The sequence below is a fragment of the Nipponia nippon genome, unplaced genomic scaffold, assembly GCF_047370975.1.
Source record: "Nipponia nippon isolate SJK-2023a ecotype South Korea unplaced genomic scaffold, ASM4737097v1 scaffold_6, whole genome shotgun sequence".
Taxonomy (NCBI): Eukaryota; Metazoa; Chordata; class Aves; order Pelecaniformes; family Threskiornithidae; genus Nipponia; species Nipponia nippon.
The window spans coordinates 60,762,443-60,787,745 of record NW_028262380.1 but is presented as its reverse complement, the minus strand read 5'-3'; the positions used below and the strand labels follow the sequence as shown (position 1 = coordinate 60,787,745).

At 41.0% G+C, this 25,303-nt stretch overlaps 1 protein-coding gene across 5 annotated transcripts in view; it reads right to left on the bottom strand.

Moving 5' to 3' along the window:
• Nucleotides 1-4,554: 4,554 nt before the first annotated feature.
• Nucleotides 4,555-25,303, bottom strand: part of TECRL (trans-2,3-enoyl-CoA reductase like) — a 69,756-nt gene continuing 49,007 nt past the window's right edge. For 2 of the 5 annotated variants that reach the window (XM_087736948.1, XM_087736949.1), the window contains 9 exons: nt 21,420-21,535; nt 18,647-18,752; nt 15,648-15,720; nt 13,560-13,603; nt 9,764-9,821; nt 8,378-8,463; nt 7,896-7,941; nt 6,244-6,332; nt 4,555-5,568 (listed from right to left, as the gene is read on the bottom strand). In XM_087736948.1, the coding sequence (XP_087593074.1) occupies nt 5,431-5,568; nt 6,244-6,332; nt 7,896-7,941; nt 8,378-8,463; nt 9,764-9,821; nt 13,560-13,603; nt 15,648-15,720; nt 18,647-18,752; nt 21,420-21,535 (756 nt within the window). In that variant the 3' untranslated portion in view covers nt 4,555-5,430. Of the gene's footprint in view, nt 6,333-7,895; nt 7,942-8,345; nt 8,464-9,763; nt 9,822-13,559; nt 13,604-15,647; nt 15,721-18,646; nt 18,753-21,419; nt 21,536-25,303 lie in introns of all 5 variants that reach the window. The other 3 variants (XR_015699792.1, XM_009474632.2, XM_087736950.1) reach the window with 3 other exon arrangements.

Genomic DNA, 25,303 nt, shown 5'->3' with positions numbered 1-25,303 from the left:
CCTGGGATAGGTACCCAAGGCACAGAGCTCCTGAGTAGACGCCAGCTCTCAGACTACTACAGCCCTGTTCACTTTGTCCCTGTATCCGTATAAGCACAATATCCATCTTTTACCTGCTAGGGCCCTCTGAATAAGAAAACATGTCAAACATGTACATGAGAGCATTGCAGCTTCTGTTGTTAAGATTTACGGTTTAATAGTAAGACAGTGTTGCAAACCTGGAAGAATTACACCTGTATTTTTGCAGAGAGAAGTCCCTGAATAGCTTCAGCCCTGCAGAGGTCAGGAGCAAAGGAAGCAAGGAGAGTCATTTTGAAGTTAGGGCTCAGGTAGCGCAGAGTATTGCAATTCCCTGCTTCGAGATTTAACTCTGCGCTCTGCAACTGGATTAAGGTGGGATGTTTGGCAAGTCTCTGAACATGGCATCGTGCCTCACATGGCTATTGGAAGGATACGTAAAAATGGCAAGGGGCTGAAATTGGTTAACACTGGGACATCACTGCATATATCAAAGCTCTAATAGGTAAATAATTAACAGTTAGAATGAAAGGCATACAAATCCAAATGCAAAGCACCTTCTGCAAAGAGATGATGTAAACCAGAGGGTGGAAGAATACAGTTTCTGTATATGTGAGAAATACTCCCTGTTGATTTAAGAATAGGTACTTTGTTTTTCATTAGATACAATATTGGAGATGTGTCATCTTTAATCCATTTCTGTAAAGCTCAGTTGTCAGAAACAGTGAAGTTTCTTTCCAAAAAGACATAGCTGGTAATCCCTAAAAGCACACTGCGACCACATTCTGGTCCTTCCAGCTCTCTAATCAATGTTTCCTTCTGCAAGGATGCCCTTGAACCTGGTCAGGTTCGTGGCCTCATGCTATTAATAGAAAAGACAAAAAGTACCTGTTTTGTTTTTTTTCTCTATTCTTGTCTTGAGGAGAGGGACAGCTTTTTAAATATTTGTTTGTTTTGTAACTTAGTGTCACAGTATTTCAGTAGTCAACTGAAAACTCATCAACTTTTCAGTACAAATAAGAGGAGAAGAATGTTTGATATGGTATGTTTTCTTTGGAGCCTGTCCTGTAGATCTTTAAAAGAGCCCCCAAATGGTGAAACCTGTAATTTTAAAAGAAAAGCCTTCCTTATTGAGTATGGCCGGGTAGTCAGAACAATAGAAGGGATCACTAGGAGAGCTATATTACTTTTTCACAGGAATAATACTGTGTATTAGGAGGAAGCTGGCTAACAATCAGATTTCTTTGACAAAAGATGTGAAGTATGCTTTTTTAAATAAGGAATTCATTAGTATTATTGAATACTCTTATCATATCTCTTTTAACTATAAATGATTTCCTCTTACTTGGTTCCTCAGTCTTCAATGGCTTTAGAAGTTAGATAAAAGCAGGTATATGTTAGAAGCCTGGGTATTGTGGAGGTGTTAATATGTGGTAGATTTTTTTTAATCTAAGCACACATATTTCAGGACCCATTAACTTGTCTTTTCCTTTGGTAAAGAGATTTTAGATTGACTATTACATTGCAAGGAAATTCACTGCGGATTATTTCAGTCACGCAGTGACTGACGCTCCTCACCTGGACAACTGCTTGTCCAGTTGGACAAGATGGACAACGAAATGCTTTCTCAGATGTCCTCACGGGGCAGAGCCGGGTGAGAGCCAGTCTCTGGTGTGCTAAACAAATAAATAGCCAAACCTCAGGACCATGATAAAGGCCTACGACAGCTCGACTCTTGGTTCTGATACCTGCAGAAAGAGTTGTATGTTTGAGTCACATATGGCTGAAGATGTGCAGAGATGATGAAAACAAACATTCTTCTGTGATGCTAAACATGTGTGATGTGAAAATTGCCTTTAATCGTAGCTATACAGCAGCCTTTATACACTCACCTATGATAAACCAGGCTTTTCATAATAAAATATTATTCATGTAGATACTAATCTGTGTGCAATGACAGCACAACACTTCATTTACGTTTATCTGTGGAACACTGGAACAGGCATACAGTGCGTTTCTCTAAAAGCTTTCATGAATGTTAATGACTTGGAATATCGCTTGAAGACAAAACTTGTGCCTAGGAAAATATAGAAAAGGGAAGCCAATAAAGCATCATGTGGAAAATATTAGCTTGCTGGAAAACTCTTTATGGTTTGAATTAATTTTTAGTTCAGCAGCGCTTGTTAAAACTATAAATAGATAAATTAGTCTCTTGCTTTCCTATAGCCTTCTTCCTCTTATAGTGTGCTTTAGAAGTCTTCACATTCAGTGATTTTTATTTTATTATATTTAGCTATCACTGCAGGCTCTCTTTCAGAGAACTGCTTTGATATCAGGCTGCTTTATCTCAGTTCCTAGTGTGATAAAAGCCAATTTAGAGTCACTTTCTTTATACAAAACAATGGAAAGTATAAGATATTTTGATGATAATAGCATCTTTTAAAAAGGATGACCATCTGCCTTTATTCACTTCTCCTGCTTTCAGTGTCCTTTCAAGATCTACTTTCCCTATGGAAAGATGAAATCATGGAGATAATTTTCAGTCCTGTCAGCTGCGAAGATGTGGTAACCGTCTTATAATACAAGCATATGGCTGGGTCTTAAGGGCTTTTTCAAACTGGGGATCCAAATATAGTCTGCCAAGTTGTGTACAGGAGCATCTGCCATTTTGGTTTCCCATCATAACGCCTCCCTGCACTGCCAGAAAACCTAAGCTGGTGTCTGCTCTTTTCCAGGTTGGCATTTCATGGCAAGAGCAGACCACAAAAACGCAGAGCTGCATTAAGCCTATCTGAAGGCTTAATTTTACACTCCTGAATTTGAAAGTCTTGGGAATACTTTGGGAAAGATGAGACTCGCCCATCTGAAGGATCACAGCAGAAACCCAGTTGCAAGCTGCAGGGTGAACATAGAGGGACCTGCATGTTGAGCAGTCTCTCCAGGTGGGCCAGGAAGCGGTTATTTTGAGATACACTTTGAGCCCTCAGGCCGAGCAATGCCATTTGCACAGTCCTTGTTGGGCAGGCTAGGAAGGACCCATTAGTACTTAATCTGATTTATTTTTACACAGTCCCTGCCAAAACTGTTGTCTAGTAGGCCCAATGTGTCCCTACCTTGCTTCATTTATGGTCTCTTGGCTCAGATGGCTTAGCTTCTGAGGAGCGTTGAGCAGGAATTGCCCCTATGCATGGGGGCCTAACTGTGCCAGTGACTGCAACAGCTCCTCATATCGAACCAGAATGTGTCTCCAACTTCACCCACTCGATTTTTCTGCTATATGGTGTAGTTGCCTCCTGCCTTTTTTGACAAATGTCATAATTTGCCTCTACGAGCTGTTAGGAAAGCTTTCAGGCTGACAGAAGTCACAGGGCAACTCAGGCTGACCCTGGGAGCAAAGGGCAGAGCACCACGGGGAGTGGATTCACTGCTCTGCAGTCTGTCACCTTTCCAGGTGTAAAAACTGGGGAAAACAGCAGCATCAAGGGATTTAGCTCAAAGGACAAATTGGTTTTTGTTGCAAGTAGTGGATTTCATGGCCCTCATGGAGAAAAAGGATTGGAAAATGTAATTCACATTGTCCTGATTATTTTCCTTTTTCCTTGGACACGGGTGCATCCAATGCACTGGAACAGTGATATCCTTAGCAATGCCTGTGAAGAGGCTCCATATTAAGAGCGGCCAAAGTGGGGAGCAACTACCTGAGCTGCATCTGACGGTTCATGTTGGAGGCTGACTCCTTCCCTTTGACCTTGAATCATGATGACATTCTGGTAGTGGTGTGGCCTTGCCCATGCCTTCCTTCTGCTGATGGCTCTGAAAAAGTTAGGTCTGTGCTTAAGAGAAAATATTATCAAAGGAATTTGCAGTTAACCATTTACTTCCTCATTAGCCCTAATACAAGAAATACCAATATATTTAGAGTTCATTAAGGCATTTTTTCCCCAGGTAATCAGCACAGTCATGACAAACTTTTCCATGAAAATGTTTGTGTTGAGACAATTGTTTTGGTTCAAGAGGTGCATGGTACTTGTGGCTAAAATCATGCCTTCTGTAGCGTTATCTTCATTTGTTCTTACCTAGCGTGTGCTCTTCATTTTAAAACTTTAGTCATTTACTACAGGAGCCAAAACCCTTCTCCCCCCCACCCCATGTACTGAATGACCAACTGATAATCAGGGAGGTAAACAATTCCTGAAGTACTTCCTTTACCTAAGCTAACTGTTGAATAAGAACCACGCTTCTAGCTATTGGAATCACTCTGGAAACATGCCTTGAACAGACTTAAAGCTGCAGCCATTGTAATCAAGAGACTAACAGATAAGGAAGTAATTTTGGCAAGTAACCCTCCCACATGAACTATTTTAAACTTCAAGGTTGCTAAAATGAGACATTTAATAAACATGAAATGAAAACAATCCCAGTACCTGGATTAAAAAAATAGACAACAGTCTTGACTCACACATCTAACACTGGCTGCAAAAAAATGGGTTTCAAAAATATTGTTGTTAGGTATACATGACTAAAGAGCACAGAAAATAATTTTTCAAAAATAGATCTTTATTAGCAGTCTGGGTTAGAGAACTTGATGTTCACTGTGACTCAGGTTTTCCATTGAGAGTAATAAAAAATTCTAGGTGTTCACAGGTTACAAGTTACAAAATATGGAAAGCGATTTATTTACATTTCCAAGATGAAATTGAGTTACAGTGGCTAATAGGATAAGTGTTGTGAGTTAGACATTAGAAGAGGGATATGAACCCAATTTACTGGGCAAATTAACTTTGTTAGAACACTTGAGCTGGCACACAGATAACAGCGCCTTTAGGAGACAAACTGCCTGCCTTGCTTGTGTACTCCGGTGTTTCTCTAATGATTAAAGTTCTTTAGGCAAGCTTTTTCACCAGCCTAAGGGAGCCAAAAGACATTGATAAATGTGCAACAGAAAGAGAACGAAAACTGGACTTAATGCCCTAACTCTCCATATCTTAATACTTGCTGAAGCAGTTCTGGTTCTTTTGCTCTCTGTAACTCAAATTGTTAAAAATTGTGCTTCTGCATGACATGGATGCCACTGATTTGCAAATGGAGCTAAACAGAGTTTTCAGGACCTGAATAACAAGCCCAGAGAATCCCTTAAAAAATAATATCTTGGAAAGCAAAGTAGCAGACAGAGACTGACCAAATTGAAGGGGAGCTGAAGCCTTTCAGCAGTGTCCATCTGAGGCAGTTCAGATATGGACTGAAATGCATTTGGCAGGATCCCTTTCCTTTTCAATAACGAGCTGTACTTTGGTTCGCCTTGTGCCCAAGGATTTCACAGTGCTTCACACAAGTAAGGGGAATGGTGTTCAGTGCCTGACTGCATCCAGACAAGGGGATCTTAACACGCTTGTTAGTCCAGAAAGTCTTCTGCTATTTCCAGAACTGTTCAATGTGAGAAAGGGGGATGGACTTAAATGATGTACCCAAGGTCATGCTGCAAATTAGTAGCAAATTGGGAAGCACCTCACAAACAGTCCCCTCCTGGGATCGTGGGGCTGATCTGCCTACCTGAAAATAAAAGAAAGCCAGACCTCTGTGCAGTGATCAATTTAAGCCAATTTGTATTGAACAATTTTCTATGAGATTCAATTAAAAAAAAAAAGAAGAAAAACCTTGTAAAGCTAGACTAAACTGTGTTAACAGCATAGCAGTCGTTCTTTGATGTGATCCTTTAGAGGAGCTGAGGCAGAACATGCTGTTTCTGTGCAGTTTAATAAAATAAGGCTGTGAAACATCTTCTGATGCAAAAATTCAAGACTCTAGTCAACATCTAACACTGAACCTTAAAATCACTAGACCTGAATGCATGCAGATGAGCTGTATTTGTTAATTCTAACAGCATCTGTGCCCATTTTTACCAGCTAAATATCTAGCCTAACATTCAACATAAGCAATTTTCTTGTCCCTTCCCAATTAGCTCCATTACAGAAACTCTAATTAAATCATATCTTTTAGCAGGAACCAAGAATTCAAGAGCTATATTTTTTCACTTAATTAAAAGCTCTTCGTCTTGAACTGTTAATTTTCTGAAAAAGATATCCAGTAGTTCTTCCTCTGATCCACTTTGGTTACTGAATGAAAAGGCTCATTTACTCTGAGTTAGCTCTTGAACCGTACACTGAGGCTCCAACTCTTGCGAAGAGCTTAGAAGATGATAGGAATCATAGCTGCTTTTCTCCGCACCTCTGGATAAAATCTCTTCAGGTACAGCTTGTGTTTCTTTTGGGCCCAGAGAGACATTTGGATGACCATCAGGAAAGCAAAAATGCCAACTACCAAGGAAAAAGAGAAAAAAAGAAAAGGATCATGTGTCTTCTTCGATGTCTGTTTCTGTGAATACAAGAGGGTTTATGGAAAAGTCTGCAGTCTCTTCTGTGGGCAGAGACAAGTTAACTCTGCCCTTGCCCTCAGCCTTGCAGTTGCTGATATACCACAGCCTGAGGCTCAGCCTACACATCAGAATTCACACAGATGATGTTCACATCTATTAGACACACCCGGTATCACCTATGACTTCACCACAAATCACAAGGCCTCCTTGGGCATGGTGCCGTCTCAACACAGAATCACCCGTGGCCTCTGTCGACTATTTTTCTGGTTTGCTGTTGGCCTATAATACTTTGTCTTTATCTCTGGCTCCCAACCATGATTGGGAGCTGTGCTGTAACTTCCTGTTGCATGGAGGAAAAGCTTGGCCCTGGAGCAAGCAGGCAGCAGGCCCACGAACAGATTTAGCTACCTGGCAGCAAGGTCTCCCAAAGCCGAACAACTGCAGATGCCCAGGCCCCTGCTGTGGTTGTCAGGAGCCAGTAAGTGGTCTCCTGGATACCTCTCCCTTCAGGCTGAGTGGCACCGAATGGGGAATGCTTTTACAGGTGCTTTTTGCAAATTCATTATCCTTTCTTCCTTAAAATGAGCTGGTAGATCAGAAACATTCATTTGGCATCTGGTCAAGTTATGTTTGGGACAATTACAGCAAGGATGAGTGTGCTGCATATATTGCTGCTCCCTGCCCTCGTAACCACAGCCCCACAATGTTCCCAAACTTTCAGGTCATTTCCATACCAGAGCCTAAAGCACAAAAATGTTGTATGTTTTAAAAAAAAATTAAAAGTTTAATTTTTGCATGTTGCAGTTTAATCCATTTTTTAAATTCCTTTCTTCTTCATTTGTAAACCATGTGGGGCTACTTTTTGCGAATAGCTTTTATAGGTTTCTATTTTCGAATGGAAAAACAATTAAAAAGTGAATGTTTTGGAGAGCTCAGTCCCAGGGACCATATTTGTATGGGTATTTAGGTCTCTAAGGATGCAGGAAAGTACTGAGCAAGAGTTGCAAATGCTACTAAGCAGGCTGCTGTTACAAGCTGGCTGCCTGATATAAGCAAATGGGGAAATGCTACCAGGAACATGTGTGCTTTTCCTCTTTTGAAATATTAAGTACATCTTTTTTCCTCTCCCTATTAGAAGTATTATTCCAGGTTTACGATGCAAAGAAATTTTCCTATATCAAAAGTGATTGACTGTAAATGAAGAATACTGACTTCTTTGCTTTTCTAAATTTCAAGGTCTGTTTTCACTGTGGAAACAGAAGAAACAACAATATTTCACAAAAAGCAGAGAGCTGGTTTTGATCAAAAGAAGGTATTGCAGTAGTGTTCGTTCTCTCCGCATCTTTCTGAGGGCAGCACTTTGAAGGTTTATACAGTCATGTCACAGGGGGGATTTGATCACAATATTTCATATGCCATAAATTTTTTGGCAAATTTTAGATTTCCAGAATTCACTTCTGCAAACAACAATTTAGAGGCTATCTTCATTCTGTTTCAAACTTACCTGGCAGGGTTTGTGTCATCACTGTGAAACTAATCCAAGACCCGACCTGTTGCAAAGAAAAAGGCACTGTTAATTGCATACTCTGTGTAAAGCAAAAGGGCAAGTTTTCACAAGTGAGCACAGCCCCAAAAGCTCCCTCTGTAAGAAAAGCATCATACTCATACTGGAAATGTGATAGAAAAACCAGCTAGCAAGGGATCCCCCAGTGTGCTGAATGGGGCTGAAGAGATGGCTGGTAAATCCTTGGATCACTGGGGAGTCTGTAGTGGAGGGGAGTATACACAAAAGTCATGATATTGATGTGAGGGAACAGAAGGGTCTGGTGGAGAAACATTTGTGGGCGCAAGGAGACTCTGACATAGAGAACATAATGATTGATGCGCAGGGGGAACTGTGTGGAGGCGTTGCAGATTCTCTACAGGCAAAGGCTGAAACACGGTAACCACCTACCCTTTGCATGTAAGCAGAAGAAATTCATGTACCTCATACGTATAGTTGGGACAGGATACCAGCAAGAAGAGCCACGTGAAGGGGTTGTAGGTTGGACTTGGAAAACAGGCTTTACTTCCTTTATGAAAGGAAAATAAAAAGAAGGTGGAAAAAAAAAAGAAGGAAAAAAAAAAGAACAAATAGACAAAGCCAGTTTCAGTACAGGGAGGGGAACTGAGCCTTATCACAACTTGCTATGCAATAGGCATCCCCTTGGCCAATGCTCCCAGAGTACAAATTGTTAAAAAAGTTTCAGTGAAATCTTTTGAGACAGCAAAAGCTGTATTTATCCTAGTGAGAATGCTGCTTAGCAAGCCCTGTACCAGTTTTTACAGGAAAGGTCTGGCATGTCCTTTGTTCAGAGGGAGACAAGCAGTTTAATGCAGACTAGGCGGCAGGCGAGGGTTAAGGGCATTCTTCTGGGATATAAAGGATGCAGTTGTATCTTATTCAGCCTGACTCAGGAATGTGAACCTGTCCCCTCTTGCATCCTCATCCTTCATCCCAGGGTAGCACAGGAAAACAACTCCAGAGCTAACAGCATGACTCTGCACAGCCACTGATAACGCTCACACAAAATGCCACATATGCAACACTTCATTTTTAAGTTCTGGCTACAATGCTATCTTTAATACTTGTAGGCATTGAGAATGCTGATGAATTATTTGGCTCTTGCTGCTTTTAAACTTAATTAGGCCCCTTGCAACAAACAACGTAAGCACCTGCCTAACCACAGCACATCAAAAGCTTTCTGGAATAGAAACTGACTTCTGTGTATGAAGTTGATCATACCGTGGTGAAGTATTTTCTTGAATAGGGTGTTATAGTGTGAAATTATACTATTATTATCTGAAAATATATTTTACTTTCTACTATATATAGTATAACTTTTATTCTCATGGTACAAAAGACCCTGAAAACCCATGCTTGGAGCAGCCTTTTAAGAGCATACATATACACTGATGCCTGTGTAGGTATTCACGAGTCTATCTTTGTCTATTTGTGTGTGTGTATCTTTGCATGAGATGCACGTATCTAAGAACTCTGCAATCTAGTTTCAAAGTTTTTGAAACTTATTTGAAATGGAATCCTCTGTTGTCAGTCAACAGGGTGCTTTAGAGAACTTCCATGTTTAAATCCATATTTAAATTGCAGTTGTGTATAATTAAGATAAATTTGCTATAAGCTTTGGAACAACAACAGTCTTGCTAATGTTTCCTTGTCCCCACATTTATTTTGAAGATGTTACATCAATGGCCTGGTACCTACTTCATCTTTCTTTATTCTGTGGATGTAGATACATAAATTACTGTACACCAGCAGAAGACGGATAGGTTAAGCATGCTTCAGTCTTAAATAGACAGGAAACAAAGACAGACCTGAATGATTTTGGTGAGCTAAAGCTACATTGATAAAGTGATTTCCAGCTTCACACATCTGCAAGACATTAAAAACATATTTTCAGTTGTATGTCTAAAATGCTGTGGTAACTGCGTTGCAGTGCATAACCAGAGTCCCCCCATTACAGCTTAGTCTCTGTATCCAGAAAATATGTATTCCGAAATGACTCTCCTATGGGAAATACATTATGTGATCTTTGTCAAACGCACAAGTGTCTAGTGAGCGCCATGGGTGCAGCCTGGGGTGAAAGCCCATGTTTCAGCTCCGTAGAGCTCGGTGCAGGCAGGCCTTCAGTGTGGTTCCCATGCCCAGCATTTGCAACATGCAAATCTCTGGAGAGATCAGAGAGGCTCCCTGGCGTCTAAGGAATTTAGCAACATACTTTTCTGAACTGAACATCATTGTCAGGATTTGGATGTAATCCAGCCTTCAAAGCAGCAGGTGAAAAGTTGACTACTGGCTTTGTAAAAATGTCATGAGTTAATGTGCCTACCCTCTTCCTACCCACACTTTCAAAGGTGTTCAGTGTAACACCTTTGTTACGTCAGTTACAGAGCACAGTAACCAGTTCTCTGGGTAAGTCATAGAGGAAGGAAAAATAGGGTTAATAAACAGGCAGCGGTTCTCTGAAGGGCAGACTGATCAAATGGATAGTAGTTGGGAATTGATAACTGAAGGAAGCTAGTATTATCCCTGGTTCTGCTACTCTCTGGTTATGCCACTTCCAGCCCTAACCAACCCCTCAAACTTGGTCTTTAATATTTAGATGGTTTAAATCTTTGGAAGAGGTACTGTGTCTCCCCAGTTGGTTATACAGCATGTAGTACAAACTGATTTCAGATTTGTTTGTGGCTTTCAGTACTTCATCAACTACAACTACTGTAGAATCAAAACCAATTACTACCCATACTTGAAGTGGGAACTGGTAGGAAAACCAGTTTCAATTCCTGAAAAAGAAAGCCTGTCAATACAACATTCTAATTTTATGTTTTTCATTTTTCCCCTGCTTTATGAGGAAAACCAAAATGCTGTATACATTTCAGTCCTGGACTAAATTTAACTTTTTTATTCATTTCTGGGCTTGAAGACTGATTTCTCCTCTCAAATTGAAAAAATGCAGTGTTAAAAAGTTGTGGGTTTTTATATCATTTGTCTTTCTAAATTTTGCAAGGCTGGAAAAATTAAGAAATTAAAATAAAAAGGAAGAGTGCTAAAACCTAGAGACATTAAAAGTATAAAGTCACAAATTAATACAGAAAAAAAGAAATACGATTACAATTTTTTAAAGCCAATTCTGAAAGTCATCCATAACAAACTTCAGTTAAAACTAATTGAAAGGAATATGTAACTTCATTTCATATAGAAATGTGCCATTATCTGAAAGAACATTGTAGATAGCATTGCTGAAGAATTTTCCCCTTTTTGGCAGAGATATTTCTGTGGGTTTTGTTAGGAAAGTTTAAATCAGTTCTATTAGCAAAGCTGTTATTCTGCATGGCTATGTAGTCATGGGTCAAATCCTGCAGTCCTTTTATGTTTTTTAATTACAACTGACTGGCTGTCATCTATCATAAACACCAGATGTAAAACACTAAATAGCCAGAAAAGGAAATTCTATTATAAAATATCGTATCAGAAGCTATAATTCTAGCCATAGTAATAGAAGTAATTTTAATTTACGTACTTCCAATTATGAGCTAGGAACATGATTGTTTTGGATTACTATTATTTTAAAGAAAAAAGTTTCAAAGTTAAAAGTGTTTTTGTGAAACACTATGCATACTGAAATGTGCAATGCCTATACTATTGTGGAGCAAGAGAGACTCACACATTATAGTTAACACCTACTAATTCTATAATCAATTCTAAGTAAAACAAGCAAAGGGCATTTCCGCAGGGATTTTTATTGGCTCACCTTTGACTCTGCAGCTGCATTCTGCTGTAATTAGCTCTTATGTCCCTCTTTAGAAATGTGGCTGCTAATGCTCTATATCGAGAAGTACTGCTAAATGTAAGCTAGTTCTTAGTGTCTCAGATGTAAAATATGGCGCAGTGGGGAACAGCAGAAAAAAGGCTTGCCATATTTATGACGATAAAATATTGAAGTCTACATACGGTTCCCCCTCTTTATATTCCATGTGTACCCTATAAGAAAAATGTCCCCACAAAGCTTAGAGTAATTTCTCTAAATATGAAAATTTTTCAGAAGGGCCTGCTGACGCGCTTCAAATTACTCAGTACTGTTGTTTACAGCAGCTGCAGATGTATACACCTAAATCAGGATATGTAATAAAGACAAGCCTTAAAAGAGGGGGGGAAAAAGAAATCTTCCAAATATTTTATTCATATGTTTTAGAAACCTGTGAAAACAGCTTCAAATTATTTTATTTTATATGTTGCTGTTTTAAATTCATTGTCTGGGAACCTGCCAGAACAAGGTCTGAAAGGGAAGGGTTTTGCATTTCCATGGGTAGGAAGTTCTTAAAAGAGCTGCAAGAATTCAGACCATAGACCACGTGCTGATGCAGATCTGAAGGGGATGGCCATATTTTATAGCAAATACCCCCAACAGGACTCATCTCTTTGCTTGATGGCAGCATTTTTCATAAAAGCTCTAGCAGGGCTTGTTACATTGAGGAGAGGAAGGATGTTTCATTAGAAAAGGAGGCTTTTTCTATGCAGAGATTTTGACAAGGACTAGTTTTACTGGTAGCACTGAATATTCAGGCAAGCAGTTTGCTTGGTTTCAAGTAACCCTCGAGCTTGGGAAGGGCATAAACAGTAAGGCTCTGGGCATGCCACTGCCTACTGCTGCCACAACCTCCTGTCTCTGCTGTGCAGGATTATTGCTTTCAGCTATAGAGCCTAATTGAGTGCATGAACTTCTTCATGTGAGTATTTTGCTTGTATTTGCTATACCTTGTTAGGGTAGGAAAAGCTGAGAACTGCGTGGCCAACCCCTGGAGACAAACGCTGCCAAAACTGTGATCTTTAAGGGTCCCAATTTATGAAAGCATTTCAATATTGCTAAGTTGTTTGAATTCTTTTCTGAATAGTGTTTGCCTGAAGGAGCCTCGACATGTTGCTGTCCCGTCTTTCTGTTATTTTGGGAAACTGATCTGTATCTGATTTTCAAAGAGACTGACTGTTTTGGCTACTGACCCATGCTTGCTTGGGTAAGTCAACACTCAGCATTTCCAAGCGCAATGCCCACAGAGGATGGAAGAGAATATACATGTCCATGTGAGAATTTCTTACTGAGCCTCTGTCTCACTATATGATTATGTTCATTCAAACATCAGGTTCAGTAGTCTCAGCCGTCCTTCATGACCTGCACTTTCCCTTGCCTTAACCCATTTTGGCAGGGATTGTTCTTATTGTTTTTAATAGCTGTTGAGGTTAAGTTATTCAGGGTACACAGTACTATTACAAAGTCTGCTTAGGATTTAATTCTTCAGTGTTTTAAAAAGGGCAAGTTCCAATCTGTCTACATATTAGTGTTTTTACACAATCATGGATAGTAATAACACTGATGATGTTCTCATGGCTCTCAGACGCAGTGCTTCACATTAAGCTCTGTATAGGTACATAGTCCTAGGAGACTTCCTGGCCTAGAAACCTTAATAGATTATCACTAAATCCAGTTAAAGGACACAGGGCTGTGGGTGTGGATGTATATATATGCACAAATGCATAGCAGCATTACTGCATTTTGCTAAATCGTGAGTTACTCCTATACCACAATCATTAATAAAACTTTATTTTTGTACGTACCAGAAAAGCAAGGGCAGCAAAAGAAACTTGTCTGTGGCCAAATGCTAGAAAATAGAATGAAATTATAAATTGCATTTTACAGTATGCACATGGTTTGCTATGGGTGAAATTAATCTAGTGCTGAGGAGCAGAAATACTTCTTTCCTGACAGGCTCTGCAGAAAGAATGGATATTATCACACACAATATGAAGACAATGCAAATAGTAACAGCACTCTAGAAATGCCAGTCTCTTCACCACTGATCTCAAAGCAGTTTTCACCTAACTTTTCCTAGTATTTGTCATCTTCATATATCCATGTGCTTTGTCAAAGCAGCTGGCGGTGTTAAATTTCTTGGAAAGGCAAGGGGAGGGATGAAGTGAAAGTCAGTGGCAGAACCAAGCCAGGAATCACAGCCTTATCCATAGGCCCTTCTGACTCCATGAGCAGAGAAGCCAAGACATAATGTATCCATTGCTTTTTTTTTTTTTTTAGTAGCGAGGCTTTACTATATAGCCACTATCTCCTTCACAGTCTCACCATGCAAGAAATACATTTAGCCTTTGCAATTTTTACCTGCCTTTTGCCTGCCCTCTCCTTTTTGCTGTTGTCCCAGACCACTGTAGTGCTGTATCATGTTCATCTCCAAAGGTTTACAGTTCTCAGGTAAACCTTGGTTGTGGCCGAGGGACACAAACCACGTGTATGTACCTCACTTCCCTGACCAAGTCTCAGCAAGCCTTTACTTTTGAGAACCCTTTTTCTCTGGCTGGCACACGACTCCTCTGTGGTGCCAAGAGCATGCACTAAAACTCCTCCTCAGAACAACCAGCACATGTCACCATGTGAATATATAGCTGCTAAGCAGATGTTCTTCATGGGCCCTTTGTCAGCCTGCTTTAATTTACCTCTCTGCATAGCATTCTGCAGCTACCCGCTTGCCTTTCTTTACCTGTCCCCAAACCAGCCATCTCTGGATGGCTGCATCCTGCATCCAAAAGAAACCATCAATCCAGCTAACTATGCCAGAGAGCTGGTGATCTCCAGCATTAGACCCATGTACCTATAATTGTCATTTTAAGGCAGTGGCAAGCAATTAGAAGCACTTCTTCTGAGTGCTTTCTCTGTTGGAAATCTGTGTCTTGAAATAAGGATTTCCTCTATAAAGAAGCTACACCTACTGATCTGACAGCCCAGACTGCTAAAAACTGTATCTAGGGAGGTTTCAACATTGTTTTACTGTTAAAGCCACACCAAATTCTACTGTCTTTCAATGAATCACATCATTTTGAAACTGAACTTTTGTGTTATTTTGAAAGGAAAGTAAGTGCCATATAGGAGAAATTTTTGATTTAAAAAGAATTAGGAATTTAACAGAGTGTAAATAAAAATGGCTAAGCAAACCCTTTGTTCCCAGAGCTCATAAATAAGTACAAGATGCAGACGAAAAGACTAAGGTGTAGCAAGGAAAGTAAAGTAGCAGGAAACAAAACTTATGACAATTATGCTCAAAAGAAGCAAAAGTTCAAAGAGCAAACCAGAAGAAAAAAATAATGAAGAAAACGCAGTGCAACAATAAAATATAATAAGAAGGAACAAAATGATGAGTGAAATGGGGAAGCAAAAAACACAGGATTTTTTTTTCATTTTTATCAGTAGTATCTGATTGACTTTTACTGGTTTCTCACCAAAACAACAACAAAAAAAACTTAATTTTCATGAAAAGGATGTATCTTTAGCAAATAAATATCTCCTCCAAGAAAATGCAGCCAGCTCTAGTTCTCTCTTGCATTCTTAATACAAATATTGTGAAGATGAGCAAAATATATCGATGTTTGTGTTTTCTCCACTTGGACAATATTTCTAGTTCATAAAACTGGACAGCGATTGACCATTGCTAAACAGGCACATACATTCAGTGGCACAGCAGGAGTCCCTCCAGCAGAACAATCTTCCTTCTGACAGGGAGTAAAGGCTAATCTCTGGCTAGATTAGTCATATGATCTCATGTGGGGGCCACCTATTGAATTTGGAGGACTGAAGGCTGCATACCAAAAACTTCTTAAAACCAAGGTCAGTTGTTTTTTTTTTTTTCTACTTGTACATACATGGTGGCGTATATCGTGGATGGTTGATGTAGTATGCAATCCAGGAAGTGAATCCCCAGTAAAAGGCACAACCCTGGAATGGACAAAAGATACTTTTTTATGTTAGAAAGGGCGATAAGCAAGTACAAACCATAACTTTATAAATATAAATTCTGGTGAGTGCAAAACCCAGATGACCATTGAAAGACTTTGCAGTGGCTTCTTGAGTCACAGAATATAGATCTTTTTAAGATGCTATGAAGCCATTAAAAAAAAAATAAAAGGGCACACAGTGTAGACTTTTTGGATTGTGTTGAATGTGTTTTATGCCTGTTGTAGCAGTTGGCGTTTGTTTTCTCCTTATTTGATTCTACTGCTGAAGGGCACATTTCTCTGAGTAGTACTGTTAGAAGTCTAGGGCTGGTTAAAACAGCTGAGCTGTTACTATACCTTAAGCTCAGCATTTCCAAGCAAGATAGAGCTAGCCAAACAGAATGCTAAACCAGTTGAGACAGTAAAGAGTAAAACTGAATAGGCCTGGTTTAACCCTGGCAAAAAAAAGGCACACAGTTCCTATAAAGAAACTTGAGCTACACACTGCATCACCTCCCATGGATTCAGCCCCACTTCATCCTCTTGTTAAAAAGCAGCATCCCGGCTGCCTTTGCTTGGTGACTGAAGCCGTGGGCTTGGGAAAGCCCAAGCAGAGATAATATGATCATGTTCTTGCCCTGTGTAGGGTTCACTGCTCCCATCCTTTGTACAAGGGAAAAACAAAACCCACCAGCCAAACAACTGAAACCACCCTGGAGACTGGATAAAGCCTTTCTACCTGTTAAGTTAAGGGTCCCACGCTCAGTACCTTCTCAGGAAGAGCAGTGTGCTGGGACTGGCTACAGCTCCATGTTGTCTACTTGGACTTTAGTAAGGCCTTTGACACTGTCTCCCACAGCATTCTCCTGGAGAAGCTGGCTGCACACGGCTTGGATGGGTGCACTCTACGCTGGGTTAAAAACTGGCTGGACGGCCGAGCCCAGAGAGTGGTGGTGAATGGAGTCAAATCCAGTTGGCGGCCGGTCACGAGTGATGTTCCCCAGGGCTCAGTACTGGGGCTGGTCCTGTTCAACATCTTCATTGATGATCTGGATGAGGGGATCAAGTGCACCCTCAGTAAGTTTGCAGATGACACCAAGTTGGGTGGAAGTGTCGATCTGCTGGAGGGCAGGAAGGCCCTGCAGAGGGACCTGGACAGGCTGGAACGATGGGCCGGGGCCAACTGCATGAGATTCAACAAGGCTGAGTGCGGGGTCCTGCACTTGGGTCACAACAACCCCATGCAATGCTCCAGGCTGGGGGAGGAGTGGCTGGAGAGCTGCCTGGCAGAAAAGGACCTGGGGGTGTTGGTTGACAGCTGCCTGAACATGAGCCAGCAGTGTGCTCAGGTGGCCAAGAGGGCCAGTGGCATCCTGGCTTGTATCAGAAGTAGTGTGGCCAGCAGGACCAGGGAGGTGATCGTCCCCCTGTACTCGGCACTGGTGAGGCCACACTTCAATTACTGTGTTCAGCTTTGGGCCCCTCACTACAAGAAGGACATTGAGGTGCTGGAGCGTGTCCAGAGAAGGGCAACGAAGCTGGTGAAGGGTCTAGAGCACAAGTCTTATGAGGAGCAGCTGAGGGAACTGGGGTTGTTTAGTTTGAAGAAGAGGAGGCTGAGGGGAGACCTTACTGCTCTCTACAACTACCTGAAAGGAGGCTGTAGCAAGATGGGGGTGAGTCTCTTCTCCCTAGTAACGAGTGATAGGATGAGAGGAAACGGCCTCAAGCTGCGCCAGGGGAGGTTTAGGTTAGATATTAGGAAAAACCTCTTCACTGAGAGGGTGGTCAAGCACTGGAACAGGCTGCCCAGGGAGGTGGTTGAGTCCCCATCCCTGGAGGTATTTAAAGAACGGATAGATACGGTGCTTGAAGACATGGTATAGATGAACTTGGCAGTGATAGGTTGACGGTTGGACTCGATGATCTTAAGGGTCTTTTCCAACCTTGACAATTCTATGATTCTATGATTCCATCCCATAAGCTGGGCTGCAAGTCAGGCTTTCTCTTTTTAATCTTTTTATGCAATGCCACTATGGTACCTGTACCACAGACACGAGGGGACAAGAGTAACTGTGGGTGTTTAACTCCCACATGCATGAATCACTTTGGAAATGGCACTCTGGCTCCAAAGCCGTTTAGCTTATCTTCCTCTTTTTTCTTTTTTTTTAAACGCTGTGTACTTTAAAAGAACATCTCTAGCTGTGCATCTCGCTACCTCCTTTCTGTCTGGAATCGAGTTGAGTCCCCTATCATGGCCATACGTTTATCTGCTTCACTAAAATCTTAAATGTATTGCAAAACTTTTACAGGGCGAGTCTTTACATCACACCGAATGGGATGGGGGGTAGGGTGATACAAAATGACCAAGATTGAGTATGTGAGATAAAAGAAGGGAAAGCCTATAAGCAGTGACACACAGTTGAAATTCAGGAGGCTTTGGGAAACAGAAGACTTTAGGCCAGCTCAGTATATTCCTTCGTGAGGCCTCCATCTCTAGAAGGAGAATATATTTTTTTTTCTACTTGTAATTTGATTTTAGCTTCCTAATGCAAGGCCTGTCTCTTTCTTTCTATTTATATTGCACCGAGGAAGTGGAGTGTGATTTCTGTCAGCATTTCTAAGTGTTGCAGCAGCATATCTCATAATAAAATAGCATTCAGTCTGAAAAATATCCTGGACATGACAATCAGCCCCTTGGGTGGATGAGTCAAAGTGGACATTGACATGCAGGAGCTAAAATGGACATTGATTTCAGTTCATGTCCTTGGGCACATGGCCCTGAAATTCTTCCTATATTTGTATTTTGACTAATCATAATTCCTGGAGCTAGAAAATAAATTATTTTTTATTTTCCTATCTTCTTCCAAGGACTGCTTTGATATGAGGATATTCTCTCTTACACAATATGATAAACATATTGTCACCTTTATCATATTTTTCAGAGGAGTGTGCCCTCCCGAAAACTTGTGAACAAATAATGTCTCCAGAAGATGTCTGATGTAGTGTACACAATGGCAGAAGCAGGCCAAGCTGGAAGAAAAAAAAAAAAAAAAAAGGAAATTAAGGTAAGTGAAAGATTGCTTTTTATTATTTCACAGTTTAATGTCACAAAAGGAATAAGGACTAATATTCCAAAACTGCAGAGCCACACAGAAATCGTGGGATTTAAGATATTGTCTTAATTGAAACATCTGGAACCAAAGATTAATGGAATCATTTTCAGTGCTATACAAAGTTGCTTCCATTTTGCAGGGAAGCAACTTATTTTTACTAGCCTTGAGTTAAAAAGAGCTCCTTGGGCTCTGAATGTGATACATAGCCCTGACAAGACATTAGAACAGGACAGCTGTGTATACAAGCAGGCGTCTGCCGTGCTTTTCCAAAAGATGTCTCCCATGTTTTAAGGCCACCTTAATGCTCCTGTAGGATGTGTCTGACATTTAAAAACATTCTGAATATCTTCTGAATGGTTTTCTTGTCCTTTGCCAACTCAAGTAGCTGCATGGAGGTAGTCTGTATTTCATTTCCTTGTGGAAGCAAAATGAGATTTTGTTACAAAGTTAATCCATTCTGATGGCTTTTTTGTTGCCTGTTACAAAGAAATGAGGTAATTGCTGTAGAAATTATTATACTGATTCTCTTTTGAGGAAGATTATGAAACAATAACAGGCGTTGCTGATTTGCTTCCGAGAATGAGTTGCAGCTCAGAGAGATTGAGTTTCAGAAACAAATGTCAAGAGTGATTCCTGGTGGCATTTTATCTTGGTTACATTTACGATACTACCAGAGTCCGTCTCACTGCAAACCAATTATAAGACTTAAATGAAAAGTGATTTTCAGCATGTGAAATCAAAAATACTTTTATTATGCATCTTGTATAGTAGCCAGAGTCAAAGATTAAACAATTTCAAAGTAATTAAACCAGGGAGAGTTGAGCTAAGAAAATTTCAAACAATTAACGACTTATCCAAATTCTGGAGCAAACTTCCAGCTTCACTGGGAATTTTAAAATTAATTTAGCTTAGGATGGGGACCTCAGATGAACCTATTAAGGAGTAGTCACTGGAAGGATTCTGCACATCCCTTGCCCACTTAAAAGAAGGTTAAGGTATTGCTGGCTCTTCTGTGCTACCAGAAACTCTCTCCTTTGAAGTGTATGAGCAAGAGAAGGAAGGCAAGCGTCTTGCAGCTCTGGATTTGAATTCAACATTCTGTGTTCTCATTCCCAGCTCCACTAACTCCCTTAATGTCTCTCCAAGTCTCTGTTCCTCCATCTGTAAATGGTATTATTACTCACTGTGTTTCTCTGCTGTATACCAGCTTCCTTGATTCCACAATCATACTTTGGAAAGAGTGCTGTGGGAAAGCTGTACAGTTCCTTGAGGCTCCTAGTTCCCTGTGTGCCCTCTCACTTCCAGTGCTCCAACTTATGCAGCCAACAGGTTTTCCTTGATCATGTTCCACACCTCTGCCAGGCGCTAATCCCCCAGGATGGGGACAATCACAGTGAAGAGGAGTAAGTTCCCTAAGTGTGAAAGTTCCCAGCCTGGCTGGTGCATTAACCACCATCCTGTGGAGGGGTACAGTTGGTGGTGGCAGTGCCTTGAGCCTCCCTGGCAGTTATCGTGTGTAGCTGCTTGCCACTTTCTTGTCTGTAACGGTTCTTACTCCCTCCTATTGATCAGGTCTGCTTTGTTTCTTCCAGAGTCCTTCAAAAAGCTTGGGAATGGCAGGGGCTGTCGAAGATCATAAAAAGCTATCTTGGTTGGCTGTCCTCTCTTTGTTGCTTTTTGGTATGCTCTTGAGTTCTAGCAGACTAAGCAGGTTGTGTTTCCCTGTGGTCAGCTCCTCCTGTATTACATTGAAGCTGTTTAATTTTCCTTGTTAGCATTACTGTTCCAGTGATGGAGAAAAGCAAAGCTATCTGGTTTATGCTTATATATGAGCTCCTCTGATTTGTTTCTGTACAGCTAGATACAACCTGTGCTCATCATTGTTCTATAACAGTGGCTGAGCTCTTACTTTTGTTTGTCACTTAAGTGTTTTATTTCTTAAAAGTCTTTCAGAACTCAAATATGTTGCATAAGGCCCTGGGGAACAATTACAGTTCAAAGAGGTAAGTTTCAAAAATCACATCACTAGTTCTGAATTCCCGTGATGCTTCTTTTGAGTTTCTCAGTTGTCCTTCACCTGACTCATGACATTCAGACCTCTCAAAATTCCTCCTTGTTGTGCCTAGGTGAGAGCTGGCGTGGGGGTAGTTATCTTCTGTGCTGGATGCTGATGCTACTCATCTTATAAGTGGGAATGTACTGTAAAGAGACTGGGAGTGGGACACCTGAAGTCTTGTCCTCTTCTCTGTCAAGTGTGACTTTGGGTTACTGCCCGCTGTGTTTATTATTTCACCTTCTGTTCTGGCTGTGTGTCTAGAGTGCAGACTGTTTGGGGAAAATACTACGTCTCCCATTGTGACCAGGGGCAGTGACCACTGCAACTGGGATCCCATTTTTGGTCAGGCTTATGAGTGCTGCTAAAATGCCAAACCGCTATTGATAAGAACGGTCTGAAACTCCCGCTGACTCTGAGACCAGGCATGCATCCTCACACCCCCTGTAACCTCCTCAGCCCTGGAAATGCAGTCTCCATCCCTCTGGCTCCCTGTCCTCCAGGAAAATAGTTCACGCAAGCGTCACTTACTGAACCACTGGGTGGCGGAAGTTCTTTGTACTTTCCACTTGATCATAAATAGTTGAGAGACGAATATAAAAGAGCAGATATATTAGAAGAGGCCCGGTGTATTCTGTTAGAAAAAACTAGAAATCAAAAAGAAAATAGCTGTATCAGAGTAGGAAATTGTATCAATAAAGGCATGAGAAAAAGAATACCCCTATCTGCAACACCTATTCATCCTTCAAAAGTCATTTTGGCTTCAATTTGAGGACTTAAATGACATGTAGGTTTTTTTTCCACTGTCTCTTTAGCAAAGGAGTAAAATCCATCTAGGAAATGAGAGAGAGGTTTCCGTGCAGAACATTAAACCAGTCAGGAAGGCTTCATGGAAGGTGGTCAAAATCACAGTCATCTCCTTTTTATATTTTTGGCTGTGCCATCAAATGCCTATTTGGAATCTAAATAACACTGAAAATCAAGGCCCAAAAGCTGAAGGCAGCTTGCTTTCTGCCAGTGTTTTTTGCAATTAAGTGATACATCAGTTAAAAGCCAACTAAGCATGACAGAAACAGACATAGCTTTGAATCCTGGTTGCTAGCAAGAGTCATCTGGAAGGGAGGGATCATTGCTTGAAATTTGGTGGCGGGTGGAAGAGCAGGACCTGGCTGCCTGTTGTATGGTGCTTTGAGCCTTTGTTCAGTGACCGAGTGGGACTCCTCCCTGTGCAGGCATCAGCAGAAGTAGCCTGCGGTGGGCAGAGTGGACAAATAAGTTACCCTGTAAAACAGAAAGAAAGAATTTAATCTCCCCACTGTCATCCCTGCTAGCCACAGAGAGCTGAGAGGAGATATGGGGACAGGGAGAGAAGGCAGAGTTATAGCACTGCTATGAGCCACCCTCAGTTTTACGTTCTGGCTTTGGTTTGGTACAGCCTGTATTGCCTTTTGTCAGGGCACACTCTTAAGCTGGAGGAAGTAAAACGTGGTTAGAGTGATGTGAGGTCTGGATTTGATCATCTGTCCCCACTGGAATGAATCTCAGAATAAAACGGAAATGGTGTAGTCCTACGTGTTTACAAGGACCGGCAACTGGCAAATCATAACTCAAGTGCATCGTATTGCTTAAGGGATAAAGATTCATTACTAATGGACCGTTTGGCTTTAAGGTGGCTATTTATGCTGCTATAGAATTGTAATGGATAAATACATGTGGCTTAAGGAAGCAAAACAGAATTTAGACTACCTTTCTCAAAAGTAGGATTTGGGAGGAAGTCCAACCCCCCGTGGGCTGTTCTAGTCACTCTTCAGAAGAGCTTTGAAACAGAAAGGTTTTCCTGCAGAAAAATTCTGCAATTACGTTTCCTTCATTTGGGACCCCCAGTACCATTTTTTTTCCTCTGTCACAGGGGGAAACTTTTTAAAATGTCAGGCTTTCATAGCAGGACTGTCTCCAAAAGTAACAGACTTAAGTGTTCTCTACCAGGGAAATGTCAAATTCTCTTTTGTTCCACATGACACCATGATTTCTGTGCTCCATTTAGACTCTGCATGATCCCAAGAGTCAGGGGGGGTGTGTGTGTGTGTGTGTGTATGAAAACATTTAATCAAGGAGTGTCTAAGAGCCCACATTGTTGTGGAACACACCACAGCCAAGGGCTCATTAGAGTTTTGTCCTAATAGCAGTTGTATGGGTCTATTCCTAACTGTAAGCCCACTGTGTTAGGTACTCTGCAAACACTAAAAGAGACAGCCTCCACTATTAAAACCTAATACACTAAATATAGATGATGGTGGTATAGGAGACAGAGGTGAAGATAAAATGGTCTGGGCAGGTCAGTGTAAGAGCTTGGAATGAGCTGCTTTCTTCAATGTAGCTTTTCCTCTCAGCCATGAGTTGCACCACAAAATACACCCGTAACTGCCAGCTTTTATCATCTGTTTGGCATGAGCATATTACAAAGCTGCCAGGAAAAGTTTGGCAGGACTTAGCACCGAGTTGTGGCTACTTGTCACTGCACCAAGTGTTCCCCCCTTACCCCGGGGTGATTTCAGACGCTGAAAGGAGAAGGAAAGCTTCAGGATTTAGTAAAAAAATCCAGTCTTTATTTAACAGCCAAAGCTACCAGCCACGTGATACCTGAATCCCTGTGACTGGGTGAGGAGGTGGTTTTGATGTAGCAGGGGGGATGCAGAGCCTCCCATCAGAGCAATCAGAGAAGCAGCTGAGAGCACCACCAGCAGCTCTTGAGTTGGGGTTTGTGGAGGTGAGCAGCATCAGCATGCTCAGGGTGCTTTACAGGCCGGGGACAAGGTCCCATCTTATCTGTGTGTCAGTCACATCCAACACAAAGCGTTAATCGCCCATGCGGAGGCAGGCGGTCCAGGGTCAGCTGTGAGATTTGCAATCAGAGTAGGTATTGTCTGGCAGGCAGGACTGTATTTGCCTTTGTCATAACCGCATCACACTGCTGGAACATAGTTAAGATCAGTAGCATTCTGGTTTAGAGGGTGAGGTTCAATTTGCTGTAGTGTTTTTTGTTGGTTTTTTTTTTACATTTTGGATGAGTTTCAGTCTGTTTCCCTCTGTTGCATCTCCCATATTGCAACCTCTGCTCTCCTTCTCTGGTCCACTGATTTTAAATTCATCAGAAATGAAAAGTGAGTTCCAGAAAGGCAGGCAGAGAAACTTTGCTAAAAATCCCATGAGTTCAAGCAGGTGGAAGGGAAAGTAGTCTTAAATTAACACAAGATTACAATCGGTTCTAACCATTGGCAGTCAAAGGCAAGCACCATTCTTTTACTATTGATTCTCAATGAATATATGCAATTAAGCCTACCTAGTATCTTCATGCTCATCCTATAGTTGACTAATTGCTGGGCTTGGGGAGTTATTAGTTGTGTTAAGGATCAGTTCAACTTATTATTTTTACAGATGCTCAAAAAAGCCTACAAAATTACTAAGATACTAGTTCCTGCTAACATATCCTGCAAAAATAATAATCAAATTTTAAACAAAACCCTGAAAATAATAACATTGTATCTTGTAGTTTCTAGACAAAAGAAATACCGTTTTGTAAAAGCCAAAAAAGTGATCATTTAAAACACAGAGCATTTTTCTCCTGCAGAAATGTAGTAAACATCCAATATTTAGAAGAAAATTACTTTTTCTTTACCATCTTCTGGGCCTGCCTAGATTATTTTGATGTATTTGGTGCAGCCAAATATGGTGTTCCACACCATAACACAAAGATCTTTTCCTGGAGGAGCATTACGTCTCTATTACAATGTGCATAGCTCAACAGAATTTAACTGTTGAGCCCATCATTAACTCCTTGAAGAAAGAAAACAGGAGATTGCCCCTTTTTTCCACATCTGAACACACTATTTCATATCTTGCACAGCATCCAGTTCTCTTACCTTCCTTCTCTCCTCCACAGTGTCTGGCATTATATACTCTATATATCTCCTATTCTCAGTGGCACAGAGAAAGTGCTGTTCTTGAATCAAACCTCTCCCAGGCATGACCTCCATGCAGGGTGCTAAACTCAAGCTTCTTTAACTGTTTCAATTATCAGGTCCTTAGGGGCCTGATATTAAGTAATACCTAAACTGGAAATATCTACTACATAAACAACAAAATGGAGATCTGAAATATGTCAAAAGGGAGCTTTTGTAGGAGTCTCCATCATTCAAGAGATGATGAGACAAATGGAAAAACAATATAGGATAGCTAATTCGCAAACCAGCAAGGCATTTCATCTTGCATGAGACAGATTGTACCTGCTTCTTTTATCTCTGTTCAGATGATTGTGCCGGTAACACCTTGCTGAACTGAGTAACAACCAGGTCAGGAATTATAATGCCAGACCTTATGAGGCAGAGGGTATATTTAGGGAGATATGAATGCAGCAG